The following is a 19,409-nucleotide window of genomic DNA, read 5'->3' on the forward strand; positions in this document are numbered from 1 at the left end:
TTTATTTTCATGATCATTGCCAGTGAAGTGTGAACAATAGTTTTTTTTTTTATCTATAATGACTATTTTTTATCCGTAAACATGTATCTATAATGTGAATATGAAAAAAAATATTGCTGTTAGATTACATATTTTCCTTCAGTCATTTTTCTGTTTTAATGTTTGTAATTATAATTTATAATTTAGTATAGTTCATGTTTTTTTACTTTATTTTTTATTATTGCCAGTGAAGTATGAATAATATATGAATACTTATGGGATTTTACTCATAATAACGGTTTCTTAAAAATTGTAGAAGTACCATACATATTTTTTAAGATATTTCTGTCAGATTAAAAATGTTATAAAAATAGTTTTTTCTAATTGCAATTTATACTTTTTTTTTTTTTTTACTTTTTTCTTTTAGATTTATTCTTATTTTAAGCGATTATTAATATAATTGTCAATGCAGTATGAAAACTACTTTTTTATTATTTTTCCCATAATGCAATGTTCTGTCCAGAGATGCAGGAGAAAGAGGAAGTGGATCATTTCATGTGTACATATTTATTTTGATGCATAATTGACGCAATAGGTTAGTATTCACAATTTAAGCATCATTTTATTTTTAATTGAAAATGTTGATAATTACAAATAGTTGTGTGTGTGTGTGTGTGTGTGTGTCTGTGGTGTGTTCACAGCGAACCTCCAGACCAGCATTCATGAGACTTCATAATGAACCGACACATATTTTAAAAAACAATGCATACAAAAAAATGTCCAAAAGAGCTATATGCATATCAAATCAAATAAATAGTGCTGTAACAGATGAGCTCTCATCTGGTATTGAGTTTTTTTTTGCTGATCTGTTAGTCTGACACTATATTTGTTTCCACATGAGTGTGTTTGTTATTAGATGTACCAGAATCCAGCCACAGATATGTTTGTGAAGGCGGGACTTCCTGTCTACTGTAAATATCACTTCCTCCTCTCATAGTGTTACACAGACAGGAATAGAAAGCTCTGATATCAGACTCCACTAGCAGCTTTATCAAGGTTAAATGCTTACAACTAGTACTGTCTGTCTAGTAGCTTGATTTCACTATACTTTGCTGAAGAATATGATGGTCAGTCTCAAGAAAACATGTGAGGTTATACAGTATTGAATGAAAAAAACATATTATTGCATTACTATAATTTAATGAGGGAAATTCATGAAAATGTCACATAACTACTAATAATCTAAGTTAATGCAATATACAGTGCATATATATATGTGTGTGTGTGTGTGCGTGTGCGCGTGAGAGTGTGTGTGCATGCGTGCGTGCGAGTGTGTGAGTGTGTGTATGTGTGTGTGTGAGTGTGTGTGTGTGTGTGTGTGTGTGTGAGCGTGTGTGTGAGCGTGTGTCAGGGAAACTGACATAAAATAATGCAGAAAAAAAATTGGAAATGCAAAAACATTTCACTTAATAATTTTCATGACATTTTAATGAATTTCCCTCAGTAGCAATGCAAATATATATATATATAAAGAATTTAGCATTACTGTAATAAAAATTTGAGGGGAAAAAAGTAGAAAATAAAAAATAAATACAATTATATTACTATTAATAATTATATTATTGAAATGTATTTTGCGTGATCAAATTAGTTATATATTAAAAAAAAAAAAAAAAAAAAATTTTTTTTTGTAAAAAAATTTAATATTATTAATTATATGATTAAAATGTATTTTGATTTTGGAGTGAAATATGCCCTCACATGATCTTGAGCTGATGGTAGCAGAGGACAAGGTATTTTTATCCATGTATCTCTATGATTGTGTAATATTTACTTGCATTGATAAACCTAATTTTCATATTTCAACCACAGTCTTGCAGCTAATAAACCAGAGCACAGTCAGATACTGTAAAAGTTTACTCATGGCAGTCGTATGTGTGTATGTGAGTGGACAAGCTATACATATATTACACAAATAAAACATTAGCGCATGACATGTAGAGGGAGACGAGATGAGTGACAGGTGAGGCTGGTTGTCATGGTTACAGGTTTTGGCAGCACTGCAGTTTGATGCCCTTCTGGCCGTCTGTGGTCGGCGGGACGCTGATGTCCACCACGTTGTTTCCCGGCGACTCGTCGTGAGCCGATCGGTCAGCGATTTGCTTCTGTGATACGATGCGATAGATTTCTAAAGATGCAGGAGAAATGAAGAGAGAGCAAGTGAGAGAATGAATGCAGACTAATGCCAATAAAATCTGACTGGATGAGCCTCATTCAAAGCCACTGTAAAACAGCTCGACATAAACTCTTGATTGTTATGATTATTATAAACCCATTCATGTATATTTTTCCTATAATCTTAACTGTATTTTTTATTAAAAACTAATATTTTTTTTGTCCGTTTTAATTTTAATTTTATTTTGCTTTTTTATATTATTATTTAGTTTTCAAAATTCTAATTTTATTGCCATTTTTTGCATTAACTGCACATATTTTCCTCTTAAATTCTCATTAGGTCCATGCAAAAACATTTTACTTTTTATAAATATTTCAACTTTTCACTCACAAAAAGAAAAGAAAAGCATATATATATATATATTATTTTTTTTTCTTTATTGCTTTTTATTGAAGGTTATACTGCAGAAAAATCTTAAAACAGGATTCGGTTTCTTTATGAAATATGACAATGAACTTTTTTTTATTTCTTTTTAAATATATCTCTTCATACTATATATATTTTCAGTATTTTGTTTTTATTTCTTTTTTATATATATTATATATATTTTCAGTATTTTGGTTTTTATATCTTTCTTCATATTATATATACTCCAACTTAAACTTTAAGTAAACTAAGCTTTAGGTTTTTCAACTAATATTTTTGTTTTATTTATTTCAGCTTTATTTCAGTTAACAAAAATGTCTTCAATATTTTTTGTTCGAATGATAATAACCCTGTTCTCAATGTATTACATTCATTTCTTAAGTGTGTGAATGTAAAATTTCCATTTGTCCCTCCAGTTTATCTTTTTAATAATTGTGAAACATATCAAAATACACCGAATCACTCTGAATCATGGCCAAATTTGAAACCTGATGCTGCGTTGCATCATCTAGTAAAGAATGGTTATGGAATCGCATGATTTTAAGTGTGAATATTTACACCCCTGTCTAAAATCCCCATAATTCCTGGCAGGCAATCGCAGCTTACCAGATGGCAGATGCTGCACTTTTAAAGTTACATAAGATGCCACAGTAGCTGTCATGAGAATCATGTTATTTGCTTTATTGCTACTGTGAGGGAGCGTTTGACTGGAATGATGCTTCATATGGGTCTGCACCTGTTAGGATGTTCTTGAAGGCCTCCTCCACGTTAGTCGAGTCCAGAGCGGACGTCTCGATGAATGACAGGTTATTTTTCTCTGGAAGCAAGCAGAAGGTGTTTAATATCACCTGCTCTTAGAATATCCACTGACGACATAAAGATTCTCATAGAATGAATCGTGTTCACAAAACATGAGCAGAGTGAATTTCTGTGCAAATCTATTTGCATGCAGCAATTTTAATATTTTTGAAAGAAGTCCCTCCTGCTCACCAAGGCTGCATTTATTACTACAAGCGAAATATTATTAAAATTGAAAACAGCTGAATTCAGAGATGAACAGAAACTTCAAAAGACCAGCACTTATTTGAAATAGAATCTTTTGTTACAATATAAATGTCATCAATTGAATGCATCCTTGCTGAACACAAGTATTAATTTCTCCAATTTTTGAACAGTGTTTATCAGAATGGTTTAATGAAGATGTTTCGTTCTGTTCGAGGTAAATCTAATTTAGGATCTGATTAATATATAATAGCCAATGTAGTTAGTATCCTAAATAAGAAAATTAGAATTATGAATCATTGTCGGAGCAAATATATACACTCTTTTTAAAGGAATAGTTAGATTTGGAGAAATGTAGCATTGCATCAGTGTCTCAGCAATGGATGCTCTGCAGTGAATGGGTGCCGTCAGAATGAGAGCTGATAAAAACATCACAATAATCCACAAGTAATCCACACCACTCCAGTCCATCAGTTAATGTCTTGTGAAGCCAAAAGAAACAAATCCATAATTAAGGCGTTTTAGCTTTAAACCGTATACAAGTCCATAATGCATAATAACGCTTCCTCCAGTGAAAAAGTGCATCTCCTGTTGTCTCTCACATCAAAATCCAGCCACATATGTGTTTAGAGCTGTTTAAACGGTGCTTGATCTGTGCAGATTTCTCTCCTGATTCAGACCAGAACACTTTTTCACTGGAGGAAGCGTTATTATAGATTATAGATTATAGATTTTAGCCTGAAGCAACTGTTTGAAGTTAAAAACATCTTAATAATGGATTTGTTTCTTATAAACACACAGCTCTTGTCTTCTCCAGATGTTAACTGATGGACTGGAGTGGTGTGGATTACTTGTGGATTATTGTGATGTTTTTATCAGCTGTTTGGACTCTCATTCTGACGGCACCCATTCACTGCAGAGCATCCATTGCTGAGACACTGATGCAATGCTACATTTCTCCAAACCTGATGAAGAAACAAGCTCATCCTAATCGTAGATGGCCTGAGGGTGAGCACATTTTCAGCACATTTTCATATTTGGTTGAGCTATTCCTTTAACAATCTAAAATACTTCTCCACAGATTTGCATAATGCCTAGAAGGATCAGATAAACAAAAGGAGCAGCAGTGTTCCAGAGGATTGATGTGTTGTGTCTCTAGGGTCGGCTGTACCTGCGAAAGCGCGCGCCTCGTCGGTGGGAACGGCTCTCAGGTGGCGCAGGTCGCTCTTGTTCCCCACCAGCATGATGACGATGTTGTTGTCGGCGTGATCTCGCAGCTCCTTCAGCCAGCGCTCCACGTTCTCATAGGTCAGATGTTTGGCGATATCGTACACCAGCAAAGCGCCGACCGCGCCACGATAATACCTGCAACACGAAAACAGAAAACCATAAACACTGAGCCAAAGAATCAAGCATCACTATTACTGCTGCTCACAGTTTTACGTTTAGTTCAGTTTTAGTTTTTGTTTCATTGAGTAAATAAATTTGATTTTACTTTATTTTTAGCAATTTTGCCTGTAATATTCATTGTAATATTTGTATTTTAACAAATTAACAAAAATGTTTTTAAGTTTTACTTTACAATAATAACCCGCTTTCACCATTCCTATTGCTCATAGTTTTAGCTGTAGTTCAGTTTTACTTATTTTATTTTGTTAGTAAATAAATGTTCTTTTTTATTTTATTTAATTTGATCAATGTTGCCATGGCAACTTATTTCCGTTAGTTGCCTGGCAACTAATTTTTTAGTTAGTAAATACAATTTTTTTTTATTTAGTTAATAATTTTAGTTTACTTTATTTCGTTTCGTTTTAGTTTTTCATCTAATATTTATATTTTAACAAATTAACAAAAATTACGATTGCTATATATACTATTTATATAGTATTGCTATTGCTATAGAGGTTTGATCACATTGCCAACACTAATAAAAAATACAATGGCTCAAAAATGACAATAAAATGATACAAAATATAAAAATAAAACAGTTTAATGGCTGAGGTGAAGGATGCAAATGTTATTTTTGGCACAGGGGAACCAAACCACATCTGTTCACTTATCAACAGCCACAAATGCAAATAAGTTTATATTGTGGCATATTTGTTCTGTGGCAACTTGTTTCTTGCATGTTTTCTTGCATAAGAATTACTAACAAAAAGCTGGAACATGTTGGAACATGCATCATGGTAGAACCAGGGTTATTATAGTTAACTAAAACTAAAATCATTAAAAAAAAAGATATATAATTTACTTAAAATAAACTTTGTGAAAAGCTTGCATTTATTTTATTTAAGCAACATTTTTCATTTTCATTTAGTTTAACTTGGTGTACTGAAAAAACTAAAATAAATAATTATAAAATATTAATAAAAATGACAAAAACACAACAAAATTTCAAAATGAAAAGAAAATGTAAAAATATTTTGTACAAATTCTATTTCAAAATATTAATAAAAACTATAACAGTATATCAATGATACTAAAATAACACTGGGTAGAACTGCGGTATTATTTGAAGTACTGTGTAAATGGTATACAGTGTAGCTGTATTTCTTATCTAAAGCATGACTGTACTCACGCAGAGGTGATGGCCCTGTACCGCTCCTGCCCTGCCGTATCCCAGATCTGCGCTTTGATCGTCTTGCCGTCCACCTGGATGCTCCTGGTGGCGAACTCCACTCCTATCGTGCTCTTGCTCTCTAAGTTAAACTCGTTCCGTGTGAAGCGCGACAGCAGGTTACTCTTCCCGACGCCCGAATCTCCGATCAGAACCACTGAGAGCAAAAGCAGACAAACAGACTGTCTGAGATCACAATATAATGACAAAATATTAACATACACTAGCATTCAGTTTGGGGTCAGAAATTAATATTCACATTAAATTGATCAAAACTCAATTGTAAGGACATTTATAATGTTACAAAAAAATTATATTTCAAATAAATGCTGTTCTTTTGAACTATCTCTTCATCAAAGAGTTCTAAAAAAAAATTTTTTATCACAGTTTCCACAAAAATATGTAGCAGCACAACTGTTTCCATTAGAATGATTTCTGAAGACCGGAGTAATGATGCTGAAAATAAACATAAACATATAGAAACAGCAAATATTATTTTAATCAATCCAATAATTGACATAAAAACACCTAGCTTACAAAATAATAAAAAATGTAAACCATTAAGCCAGCAAAATCCTGGTGGATCTTTTTAAGCTTCACTGAGACTGAGACAAAGCTAAAATATGAAAGGAAAACAGGTAGCCTAAATAATTCCACTGTCATAATAAAAAAAATAAAGAGAATGTAGACAATAAATTTGTACATTTTTTTTCTGTAGCTTAGAAAAATGATATTAACCCCTATAATAATGGGTGTTCACATTAGAGCCCGACCGATATATCGTTTAGCCGATATTATTGGCCGATATGAGCCTGTCGCCGATATATCGGTATCGGCGAATATGCCGCCAATATGAACATTTTTTTACAGAACATATAACGCATATAAAATGCTTGAAATGGTGTAATTACTTAGGTTGTCCAGCAGAGCGCGCTCCATTGTTTGCTACTGGCGACCTGGATGAAACGCTTTAAAGCTTAAATCTATGGAAAAGCATTGAAACTTTGAACGGCCATATCCACACCAAATTTGGGGGATCCCTTCAGCTCGAGGAACCCTCTCGAACGCAAGAGGCCCTCTTTCGAATGAGACCATCCCCGCATTGATAGCCCCCGGGGTTCGGGAGTTCCGGGTGGTTAAATTCGCGGTCCAGCACCGACCGATCTAGCGATCCCGGGGGGCTACCGACGCGCGCAGGGTGGCGTTCGAGAGGACTCCTCGAGCTGAAGGGATCCCCCGAATTTGGTGGAGATCCGCCGGCGCGTTCTCGAGATAGTGACACCAGCCAACACTTTCACTTCAGTAAGGAGGTCTCTTGTTCAGGCAGCAGCATTCACGCGTTGTCTTATTCGACCGTAAGTGCCCTGCGAAGTGGACTTCACATGACATTCCGCCATGATTCCAGTTCCCAGGGAACGTACACGTTACATTCAAAGGGCATTAAAGTGCGCGAGACGTGAATTTATATTGTATTTATTTACAGAGGTATATTATGTCACACTTCTCTAGTAAGTTCCGTCTATGTGTGAAGACAGAGGAAAGTGTCAAAACTTTTGACTGGTACTGTACTATAATATATACAAAGAATATCGGCCGATATATCGATATCTTTTTTTACGCCCAAATATCGGTATCGGCCTGAAAAAGAAAACCCATATCGGTCAGGCTCTAGTTCACATTATTTGTCCAAATCCTGAATATTATTATGAATAATGCTATATTATGCTGGTTTAATGACCGCACTGACCAGTGAGAAAATATTTGTGATTTGTAAACTTTGTTAATTCAGTTATGTAAATTCAGTTATGATTGACAGGTGTAACCAAAAGTTCATTTTGAACTGTGTGTCATCCTGCAGTTCTCTTTCTCACTTTCTAGCTTTTTTTTTTTGAAGGCCCATTACTCAAGATCTAGTGGCCATATAAGATCTGCAATATAATACATCTGATTTGAGATGCAAAGTCTACCCCAGGATCCCTTTCACTTTTATTATGGCTCAGACAGTCTACAAAACTCTCATATCTCATACTGTGTTTCATATAAAAAAGAAGGTCAGTAAAGGATGGCATGGTTTTCATTTACAGGCGAGCTGTTCCTTTAAAGCTGTGTACGTGTTTGCATTGATTCCCTTCAGCTCAGGCTGAGGAAGGCCGGCTGATATTCTCATGTCGTCTTTACTAGGAAGTCAAGTTGAACTTTGATCCTCACACTATGCTGATTTTGTGAAAATGGAATGTAACAGATTTGCCGCGTCAGACTTTGATCAGGTGACGTGATACCATCAGAGTCACCGGCAGTTACAATGTAACCAATCAGCATGTGGCCTAATTATCATCATGCATGTTACTTCTAAATGTGCTTTCTTCAAAAGTATACGCAATCCTACCCAGCTAACAAAAAATTTTCTACTCATGTTTTGCTAACATTCCCATTAAGTTATGAAAACTGTTTTTTTTCTTCTTACTGTATTTAGAACGTTTCTTCTTGGTTATGTGAGAAAAATGATTAGCATGTTACACCCATGTTTCATATTTAAAGAATTTTTTTCAGTTATGTGAACGTTAGCGAAACATTCCATTCTATAATTTTGAAACCATCATGATAGAATGTTATTTCTGGATGTTTTTTTAAACGTTCAGAATGTCCAGCTTTTTTAAATGTATTAAGAATATTTCTTCTTGGTTATGTGATTGTTGAGCATGTTACATTTGAATGCTCTCACCCATTTTTTATATTTAAAGAATGTTTTTTTCAGTTATGTGAACGTTAGAGGAACATTCCTTTCCATCATTTTAAAAGCATTACGAGAATGTTACATTCTAATGCTCTCTAAACGTTTAAAAACCCGCTTTTATATTTAAAGAACAAATTTTCCTGGTTATGTGAACGTTAGAGGAACATTTCATTCTATAATTGTGAAACCATCATGATATAATGTTATTTCTGAATGTTTTTAAACGTTCAAAACTCCCAATTTTTTATGTTCTTCTTGGTTAGAGAAACATTTCATTCTATAATTTTGAAAATGTTATGAGAACGTTCTATTTTTCTTATTACTGAAAAACGTCTCTGAACATAGTTCTGAACAAGTCCTGTTCAGATGTTCTTAGAACGTTTCCTCTCAACATTAAGAGAACGTATATATCCCATATTAACCTAATGCTATACGAACGTTCCATAAACATTATTTTAAGAATATTTGCTCTAACATTTAGAGAAAGTTATGGGAACGTTCTGTTAGCTGGTTCTAATCATCAGCCTCAAGCATTAGATAGCAGTGTCGTTTTTAGTCTTAAATCGCCTCTAAACATGAGCTCAATGTAGGGCTACAGCTCATTTAAGGCTCATTTGGCATATATTTAATAATGCATGTTAAATTTCCATCATCTAGGCCCTGGGATCCCGTGTGAAAGCATCCAGATGTTTTACTGATCGATGCCTCTGCGGGCGTTTCTATCTCAAAGCCTGTAATTTATGCCATGATTTCAGACGGGTGCCACCGCAAAAGACGTTTCCTGATACAACAGCATGTCAGATCTAGAGGTCAGGAGCAATGGATGGATTACATTTACATTTAGTCATTTAGCAGACGCTTTTATGCGTCTATTTAATTTTTGCATCCAAAGGATTATGAATGATTACTCCTCTGCTCTGTATAAGGGAATGCAGAATTTACCTTTGAACAAGAAATCGTATTCATCATCTCTGTTGGCCATTTTTTAAGAAGCCCGCTCCGTCCTGCAGTCCGTCCAGAGGGAGGGAAACCAGATCAGGTTGTATTAATAACTCAACGTGAGAGAAAACAAATCAAATGAATATTAAAGACACAATGCGCCAGTGCTGCTGCTGTCACACACCGCAGGAAGAGCGATCTGCTCGGTCTGCATTAGGGGAGGAGTCCCGCAGCTCAGGAGCGCCGCGGCCGCCAGAGGGCGCTAGAAACACCGCTGCCGTATTCCTGCAGCTCCGGGCCTCAAAGAGCCACTGGGTGTGTGTTTACATTCTTTTCATCACAAGATATCGACTGTTTTTCTTCAACTACAGGCACATATTGATTTTCATTCAAAACTAACAGATTTAAACTCGCTTCTGTTTTAAACTAGTTTTAATGCTCAGATCCCAGCTAAATATGTTCTAAGAACGTTTTGCTAACATTCCTGTTGTGTTGTGAAAAATGTTTTCTTCAAAGGGATAGTTTACCCAAAAATGAAAATTCTATCAATAACTGCTCACCCTCATGTCATTTCAAATCTGTAAGACTTTCGTTCGTCTTCGGAACACAGATTAAAGGGACAGTTCACCCAAAAATGAAAATGTGATGTTTATCTGCTTACCCCCGGGGCATCCAAGATGTATGTGACTTTGTTTCTTCAGTAGAACACATGATGATTTTTAACTCCAGCCGTTGCAGTCTATCAGTCTTATAATGCATGGCAATGGTAACAAAATCTATGAGAGTAAAAACATATATCACATACTAATATGGTTAGTGATTGGGGTTTTTGGAATTTGGTTTTCAACATTTTCCTAGAGCTAGTTTTTTTTCATATTTTTTTAAGCAGGTTAGCAAAATGCTTACATTTACTGTATGTGTTTGGCAGATGCTTTTATCCAAAGTGATGCATTTTGTCTTTTCCCTTAGAATCAAACTCATGATTTTGCAAGCACGCATCATGCATGAGCCACAGGAGCTTGATAAATATTAATTTAATAACCGAAGTATCTTAGAATTACCCATCAGAATGTGCTGCTGTATTGCTTTGCTTTGTTCTTGATTTTAACGTTTATTTCTGTCTTTATAAGAGCGATGAGTGTGAAGACATCTGAGGTTTAGCAGAGGATTCTGGGATGATTGTGAGAGGCTGAGATCATCACTTCCCATGGTAACATGCAAATCAAGGCTGGATTTAGATCCCGTCACATGTCTCTATGCAAAGTAACGACAAAAGAGTTTCTCTCTTAGCAAACAATAGAGAAAAATAATTGAAATTGGTCTTTTACAAAAAAAAAACTGCAAAAAAAATCACAAATGAGATTGTTTCTCCTTGACAGCAATAAGATTAACCCTAAAACCCTACTGTATCATACGTGACACAAGCTCTCTAAATGATCAACATGATCAAACTTTGCTGTTATGCCTGTTTCACACACAATCTCCTCCATGTCTTCTGATTGATAGTTTCGAGTTTTTCCGCGAGTAAAAGTTCCTTCAGTATAATTGCACAAACGCCCACCTTCAGCTGGTGCTTCACGTGTCTTTGCTGTCAAATATTTACTGTAAACATACGAATACATTTGATATGCTAGTAATATTTCCAGGTGAACACTTACTGGACTGAAGCAACTTAGTTTTACTTGATAAAATCATGTTCAAATCTGATCATCAGGCTTTTGAGGAACGTTTATTTCTTCATCTCTCAATCAACATTGGATTGCATTGCATTATATGATTTGATCATCAAACTAAGCATCTAAATATCGTCTTACTAAGACATGCTATTGGAAATGTAGAATGAGAGCTGATATTTATGTTATGTAAGTATATGCTATAGTGTTATAAAGATCTCATTGATTTACATTACAAGCATCAGAATTTCGTCACTTTTTGATCATATAAATATCAGCATCTGCACCAAATTGTATTTTTGCTCAGTTTGAGTCTCTGAATAAAATTGGATTGTTTTTTTCTTCATATTCTCACTATATCAGACTATATGAGCCATAAAAGCCTGATGGATCAAATATATTACAAACATGAAACACATATGCAGACTTTTTTTTAAGTGTATGTTGTGCTAGCGCATTGTTCCTGAAGAACGTTTGTTTGTTCTTAACTTTGAGAGAACCTTTCCAGAACATTCTGATAACGTTCCCTGTAAGCTGGAAGCATCGTATTTTCAGAGTATTTTTATGTTATGATTTGCTTCTAATTACATTTTTCATATAAGGAGTGATTTCTTTGAGAGGGTTTATTAAGACACATATGATGGACATGATTCGAGATGCTCAGAGCAGATCTTAACTTTGGCAAAGGTAATGAATCCTGCGGCAATGTGAATACGACATTACTCCAGATATACTAGAGATAAGACGTTTCATATCCCTCGTGCATTAGCTCAAATGAATCTAGAACATGAAGTGATTTTGACATCTTTTTTCGGTGTAAAATAGGGCAGAGCTGTCATTTTAATTACCCACATAATGGACTTATTAAGGGCTTGTATGAAAGAGATGTGCTGTTCTACCTGCTCTCAGAGATCTGTGTCTCTCGGCTGATTGTCAGGAGACTGACGTCCTCAGAGATGCTTTATGAAGCTGTGAGTGTCTGTCATCTGATGTTCTCTCATTCATTTGCACCTGCAGCTTTCTTTCAGTACAGCTGGTGAGGACACCTGAACAGCAGACCATCAGAACCCGACCAATGAATACAGTGCAGAAACATTTAGTGGTGCTATTACATATACACAAACTTTAGTTTAACCTAAAACCTACCTCAAGTTTTATTTTATTTTAATACATTTTTTAAAGAAATTTGATTTCCTTTTTATTAGTGAAATATAAAATTAATGGAAAGTGGATCATGAAATTGAACTGTAAAATTGACCTAAAACCTAAATTTAAACCTCAACCTAACCTAAAACCCACATTTAATTTAATTAAATTTTTTATTCTATTTAAAGAAATCTTAAGAAATTTTCTTTTCTTTTTATTAGTTAAATATGAAATGAATGGAAAGTGGATCATGAAACTGAACTGTGAAATAACCTAAAACCAAATCTAAAGCTAAACCTCAAGCATAAACCTAAAACCCAACACATTTACTTTATTTTATTAATTTTTTTCTAGTTTTTTTTTTTTTTTTTGTATTTTGTAAACGAAAAAGATAAGAAACTGTACAAAAAAAGTTTATTTTCTATTATATTGAATTTTTAAATTGTATATTTTCACAAATTAAATACAATTTTAAAATTCAATATAATAGAAAATAAACTTTTTTGTACAGTTTCTTATCTTTTTCAAAATATAAAAAAAAATTAACTACAAATTTGAAAAAACAAAACAAAACAAACAAACAAAAACTAGAAAATATATATATATATTATTAATTCTTGTTTATTGTTAATAAAAGTAAGCATATTTGTAAAATGCTTCATTGCAACAAATGGTAAGAATATACGAAAATATATTGCATTCTATGCTTAACTGAAAAATGCTGCCAATGGAACAAGATAAAATACAGATAGAAACCCAGAAAAAAATTTTCTCAGTGTTATGAGAAAATGTATGAAATATTAATAAAGTTATAAGAACGTTCCATAACCATTGCTTAAAGAACATTTTGTCCTAAATTTGAACAGCGTTGTTAGTGAAAGTTGTGAGAGCGTTCCCGGTTAGCTGGGAAGAATTCTTTAAAATCGATCAAAAATAGTGTCATACTCGTGCAGTTGTGCTTCTTGGCTGAATGCACCTCGTTTATAAAAGTGTTTAAGAATAGGTTTGCAGCACGAGATATTTCAGTCCTTCCACGCATGTCACATGATCAGTGTGTTTGCTCGTGTGTGTTTAGACGAGAAACATGAGTGTGAAAATGCTTTCCTGCTTTCCACACCGCTGGGCTTTGAGTCTCACAGGCTTTGGCCCAGATCACAGCAGGTCACAGACAAAGACTCAAGACTCGGATTCAAAATTGAGATATTAAAAACAGGTTGAAAAGCTTATTTTTTTAGGGTCATTGCATGAATGAATGAATGATGCATTTATATAGCGCTTTATTGTGTATTGTTGTAGACATGTTGTGCATGTGCATTCATTCTGTATTGTGACGTTTATAATGTTCCTTTTATTGTCCAGTGCTCAGAATGAATGAACATACTGTGCATCTCTGCATTATATCCTGTTCTTTTTATCTGATGAATAAATGCAAAAATAAGAGAGTTTCCTCCTTAAGTGAATCTGTGTGAATGACAGGCTAAATTTTGCTGTAGCTCAGTTTTACAATTATATAGTCAAAAACTGAAGTGAAAGACAATCTGATGCAAAACCTCATGTATTTCAGCATAAGACTGGACAGTTTTGCTGCTGCTGCAGATTGTATTTTTGGTGATTCTGTTGGGAGGAAGATGCAATAAAAATGACAGCTGACATGCAGACAGTGCATCCTCCAAACTCATGCAAAAATGCTTCGATTTGAACTGAAAATAGATTCAATTTTAGTATTACACATTCATTACATAATAACTTATAGCATTATATATTCCTGTTATTAAAAACATTTTGATCTTAAGGCTTCTAATCAAATAAAGTTAACATTTTTGGTTATTTCCCAGGTTATTATTGTTAACTAAACTTAAACAAAAACCATAAAAAAAATCATTAGTTGAAACAAAATAATATTTAAAACAAAATATTTCAGTTAGCTGGTAAGGCAACTTTAAACTTGAAAAACCAAAATAACAATAATTAAATCTGAAAAATCTTTAAAAAAAAATAAATAAATAAAAATTACAAAAAATAAAATAAAAATATTACTAAAATTATAACTAAAATAAAAATGAAAGCCAAAAATATACGTATACAATGTAATTTAAGATATTAACAAAAACTATATTGTATATAATATATAAATAAAGATATTAAAATAACACTGTCCTGATCAAAATCTGCTACAGTAAATGTGTCCAAACTTATAGTTTTATTTAACGCATTTAGACTCTTTAATTCTTTATTTTCTCACTTGAGGCTATGTGATCATCAGATGGAGAGTTTGCGGTTCTGAAAGTCATCTGCCGGCTAAAACAAACATTTTGTGTGGCATAATGGAAGTCTTCAATTGAAAGAGGTGATGTTTTTTATTTTAATTCATTCATTCATTCATCTTTAAATCATTTCTGAAGGTTTATTAACATGTGCGGATCATTGCAGACCACTGAACATCATGTATTATTTATACCTGCACTTCACTGCCTGTCTTATAATGGTCTTTAATTGAATAGAGTTTGACTGCTGAGACTGTGGCAAATATTGAATGAGCTGCATTTGTATTGTGCTGCCACAGCATATGTGTAATATAGAGGGCATGTTATATTGTTAAGGACACAAACTTGCATTAAAACATTATTTTATCCATGTCAAACTGATAAAGTGTGATTCTTCCAGTAGTAGATCTAGCGGTGCATGGAAACTAACAGTTGTTCTCTATGGAAGCTGTGCAGTGATATACTGTATGTGAATTGCTATTCTTTTTTTTTTATATATATATATAACAACTGTTTTATAATGTACATTATGAGCTGTAAAAAATCATTGTAAATATTTGCAATCGTAAATAATACATGGCATGTTTTGCAAGACAATATTTCATAATTTCTTCTTCAAATTTTCCCATGACAGTTCACCCAAAAATGAAAATTGTCATCATGTAATCACCCTCAAGTTGTTTAAAATCTGTATGATTTTCTTTTTTTTTTTTTTGCACATAAAAGAAGATATTTCGAAGAATGTTGGTAACCAAGCAGTTGCCGGTAGCCATTGACTTACATAGTATGGAAAAGAATACTACGGAAGTCAATGGCTACCAGCAACTCATTCAGGTTTGGAAAAACGTGAGGGTGATTAAATGATGACTCATTTTTGGGTGAGTCAATTCAATTCAATGTGTTATTTGCCATTTCTTAGTAAATGCTACACCATTTTTAGTGCAGCGCAGAAGCATGTAATAAGAAGTATTTTTATTACAAACACAGCTAACAGGGAACAGCCGCACAACTTCACTAACGTTCTTAAAAGTTACATAAATGTCAAGATAAAGCGTTCCATAAAAATATGTTAATGGACCTTTTTTGTAACTTTGTTAATATTTGATATACACTTAGTGGCCTTTTATTGTGGCCAGCCTAAGACACACCTGTGCAATAATCATGCTGTCTAATCAGCATCTTCATATGCCACACCTGTGAGGTGGATGGATTATCTCGGCAAAGGAGAAGTGCTCACTAACACAGATTTAGACAGATTTGTGAACAATAGTTGAGAGAAATAGGCCTTTTGTGTACATAGAAAAAGTCTTAGATCTTTGAGTTCAGCTCATGAAAAATGGGGGCAAAAACAAAAGTGTTGCGTTTATCATTTTGTTCAGTATATGTTCTCATAACATTGAGAAAAACATCAACATTCTCACAACGTCTCTATGATGCTGTTTGTTCTTGATGAACGTTCTCATAATGTTGAGAGAAAACGTTCTTAGAACAGCTCTATCAAAATGTCCTTATGATATTACTTGTACTTGATGAACATTTTGAGAAACGTTTTTTGTAACCTTTAAATAACGTTCTAATTACGACAAGAAAACTGAACATAACTTTCTTGGAAAATTAAAAATAAACATTCAAATAACATTATATTTTGGGTAAAAAATAATGTTAGTACAACGTTTTTGTAACCTTTAAATAATGTTGGAATCACGACAAAAAAAACTGTCAATTTTTACATTCAAATAAACCTTCAAATAATGTTATATTTTGGGTGAAAATAAAGATAGTTAAACGTTTTAGGAACCTTTAAATAACATTCTAATTACGAGAAGAAAAATTTACATTTTAATGTTGTCTTTCTGAAAACTTCTCCATAAAACAGTTTTGAGTTGTGAAAATTATGTGATCTAGGACCTTTATGAAGTGAATGTCAAAGACTGTACCCTAACTAACAAAATTATGTACAAAAAATGTTTTGCTAACATCAAAACGTTATTTCTAAATGTTTTTTAAACGTTCAAAATATCCAGTTTGTTTAAAGTATTAAGAACATTTCTTCTTTGTTATGTGAACATTCCTCGTACTTTCAATGTAATTCAAATGTAACATTCTCATGTGTTGAATGTTACATTTGAATGTTCTCTCAACGTTTAGAACACCCATTTTTTATATTTTAAGAATGTTGGTCATGTGGACGTCAGAGAAACATTCCATTCAATCATTTTGAAACCATTATGAAAAACGTTATTTCTGAATGTTTTCTAAATGTTCAAAACGTCCAGTTTTTGAATGTATTAAGAATGCATAGCCTATATCAATGTCAGGCCTGTAATAACATTCCATAAGCATTCATGATTTGCCCTGACATTTAGCCTTTAAAAATGTTTGGAAAGTTATGGGAATGTTCTCTTCTGGGAATATGGGTGTATTCCTCACAGCCTCATTTTCCTCCAGGTTAAATTCAATATGACGTCTAACCTGATTAAGGTGTAGCAAAGCTGAGATTTGCCGTGGATTTGATTAGTTGTAAGGGCAGATGGGACTCGGGTCAGCTGTATCTCAGAGACCTGGGTGTTTCACTCTGAGCTAAAAATACTTTATGACAGCAGATCCTTTGTGTTTTCCATATGACCGCAGCACATTCACAGCGCTGCTCCCTGAGGAAGACACACACAATACCTGAATTATTGCTCAGAAATCAGACAGGCAGAGATTCATCACTGCACAGCAAAATGATCATGACTGAAAATGCCTTACTGTAAGCTACATCAGTGTTATAGTCATTTAGACAGATTTTAGATTAGTAGTTTGTTGCAAAGATTGTTTATTTATCATTAAATAATGTAACCTGCAAATTTCCATAATTTCAGTTTTTTCTTTTTCCTTTTTTTCTTATTTTTTTCTGCCTATATACAGCAAAAAAAAATTGACAAATAAAATAATAATAATAATAATAATAATAAATATGTAAATAAATAAAATATAATTTAATATTGAAATTCAATTGAAATATTTTCTTAAAAAGTATTTTTGTCTCGTTTTCCAGTAAAAATATCTAAACATCTTTAAAGGGGTCATATGATGTTGCTAAAAAGAACATTATGTTGTATATTTGGTGTAATGAAATGTGTTTATGCGGTTTAAGGTTCAAAAAACACATTATCGTAATTTGTCTGTCAGACTGCAAGAAATCGTAGCTTGCTAAAATATGAGAAATGTTATAGAAATGTTATAGTCTACTTGTGTGATTTGTAGGTTTTTATATATATTTGTCATACAATAAACTGAATTCCACTGTAAACAGAAAACTTGATAACACTTGTTGACGCCTGATAGGATATTGTTGATGTCGTTAGATTAGGCTGCATTAATACAACTTACAGTCAGGTCCATGTTTTGTAACGAAATATTTCATATGGTATTTAAAAAAATATGCCAATATATATAATGTAATATTTTACTACCTCTGTAAGGATGTGTGTAGGCTACTGTATATTACTAAACGATAATTAGACGATATTTTGCTGAGTGTGTTATTGTGCTCGTACCTTAAGGACTGCCGAAGACAGCTGACTCCTAATGTTTTTAGAAATTAATCTTTTCCAATAAGTTTAAACTGATTTTTGCATTTTATGGGCATTTTTACCTTTATAAAGCCATTTTTCTAAAAGTGTCCATTATCTTTTGAGTCAAATTCTTACATTTAATCAGGGAATTAGAATAATAAGACATTTGGGCTGTTACCAAGCAAATGAAATCCACACAGAAGCTGCATCTGAAGTGGCATTTAGATGCATTTACACACGTGTATTTTGTTTAATGCAAGACATGAATGCATTTAACCTGCAATTACGAATGCATAAATAATGTTTTGATATATTAAACATAAAACGTTGAATACTGATATTTTAAATGATTTAAAACATTTAAAAAATCAAAAGAAAGATAAAGCCGAAATGTGAAATTAAAACCACCAGTAGGTAGCAGCAAGTTACTGTTAATAAGTGAGTCATTGTGATTGAACCGAATCATTTAAACGGTTGATTCATTCAGGAACGAAACACCGTCATGTTGCTCAGAGACACAAAACAGCGCTGGGGCTGTATTCGAGATGATTTTTGTTAGCGAAATAGAGCAAAAACAAGCAATATGGTGTCTAAAACGTAAGTCTCTTAATTAACTTATTGTTTATTGAATTCAATGTCACATTTGTAATCATGGTATTTTCTGGAGAAAAACGGCACTCTTCGTGTGAAATTTAATAACTATATGAAGTGGTATAAATGTGTGTGTGTGTGTGTGTGTGTGTGTGTGTGTGTGTGTGTGTGTGTGTGTGTGTTTGTGTGTGTATTTGTTTGTGGGTGTGTGTGTGTATGTGTGTATTTGTGTGTGTGTGTGTGTGTGTGTATGTATCTGTGTGTATATATATATATATATATATATATATATGTGTGTGTGT

At 33.2% G+C, this 19,409-nt stretch overlaps 2 protein-coding genes across 2 annotated transcripts in view; one reads left to right on the plus strand and one right to left on the minus strand.

The window, feature by feature from the left end:
• Window positions 1–1,705: 1,705 nt before the first annotated feature.
• Window positions 1,706–10,110, minus strand: LOC107552705 (ras-related protein Rab-11B). The gene is made up of 5 exons (XM_016234660.1): window positions 9,877–10,110; window positions 6,162–6,357; window positions 4,755–4,948; window positions 3,318–3,398; window positions 1,706–2,167 (listed from the first exon to the last, which is right to left on the minus strand). The coding sequence occupies exons 1-5, from the start codon at window positions 9,914–9,916 to the stop codon at window positions 2,022–2,024; spliced, it is 657 nt and encodes a 218-aa protein (XP_016090146.1). The 5' UTR covers window positions 9,917–10,110; the 3' UTR covers window positions 1,706–2,021.
• A 902-nt stretch (window positions 10,111–11,012) lies between these two features.
• LOC107552706 (cortexin-2-like) overlaps window positions 11,013–19,409 on the plus strand; it is a 12,393-nt gene continuing 3,996 nt past the window's right edge. Inside the window, exon 1 of the mRNA XM_016234663.1 lies at window positions 11,013–11,083. The gene's annotated coding sequence lies outside the window, so the exon portion shown is untranslated. The remainder of the gene's footprint in view (window positions 11,084–19,409) is intronic.

Source organism: Sinocyclocheilus grahami, unplaced genomic scaffold (genome assembly GCF_001515645.1).
Source record: "Sinocyclocheilus grahami isolate Dianchi unplaced genomic scaffold, SAMN03320097.WGS_v1.1 scaffold456.1, whole genome shotgun sequence".
Classification (NCBI taxonomy): Eukaryota; Metazoa; Chordata; class Actinopteri; order Cypriniformes; family Cyprinidae; genus Sinocyclocheilus; species Sinocyclocheilus grahami.

Coding starts and splice junctions, on each gene's coding strand:
- LOC107552705 (XM_016234660.1), bottom strand. CDS start 9,916: ATGGCCAACAGAGATGATGAATACGATTTCTTGTTCAAAG. Junction 4,949..6,161: donor TACAGGGCCATCACCTCTGC/GTGAGTACAGTC, acceptor TTCGTGTTGCAG/GTATTATCGTGGCGCGGTCG. Junction 3,399..4,754: donor CGAGGCGCGCGCTTTCGCAG/GTACAGCCGACC, acceptor GCTTGCTTCCAG/AGAAAAATAACCTGTCATTC.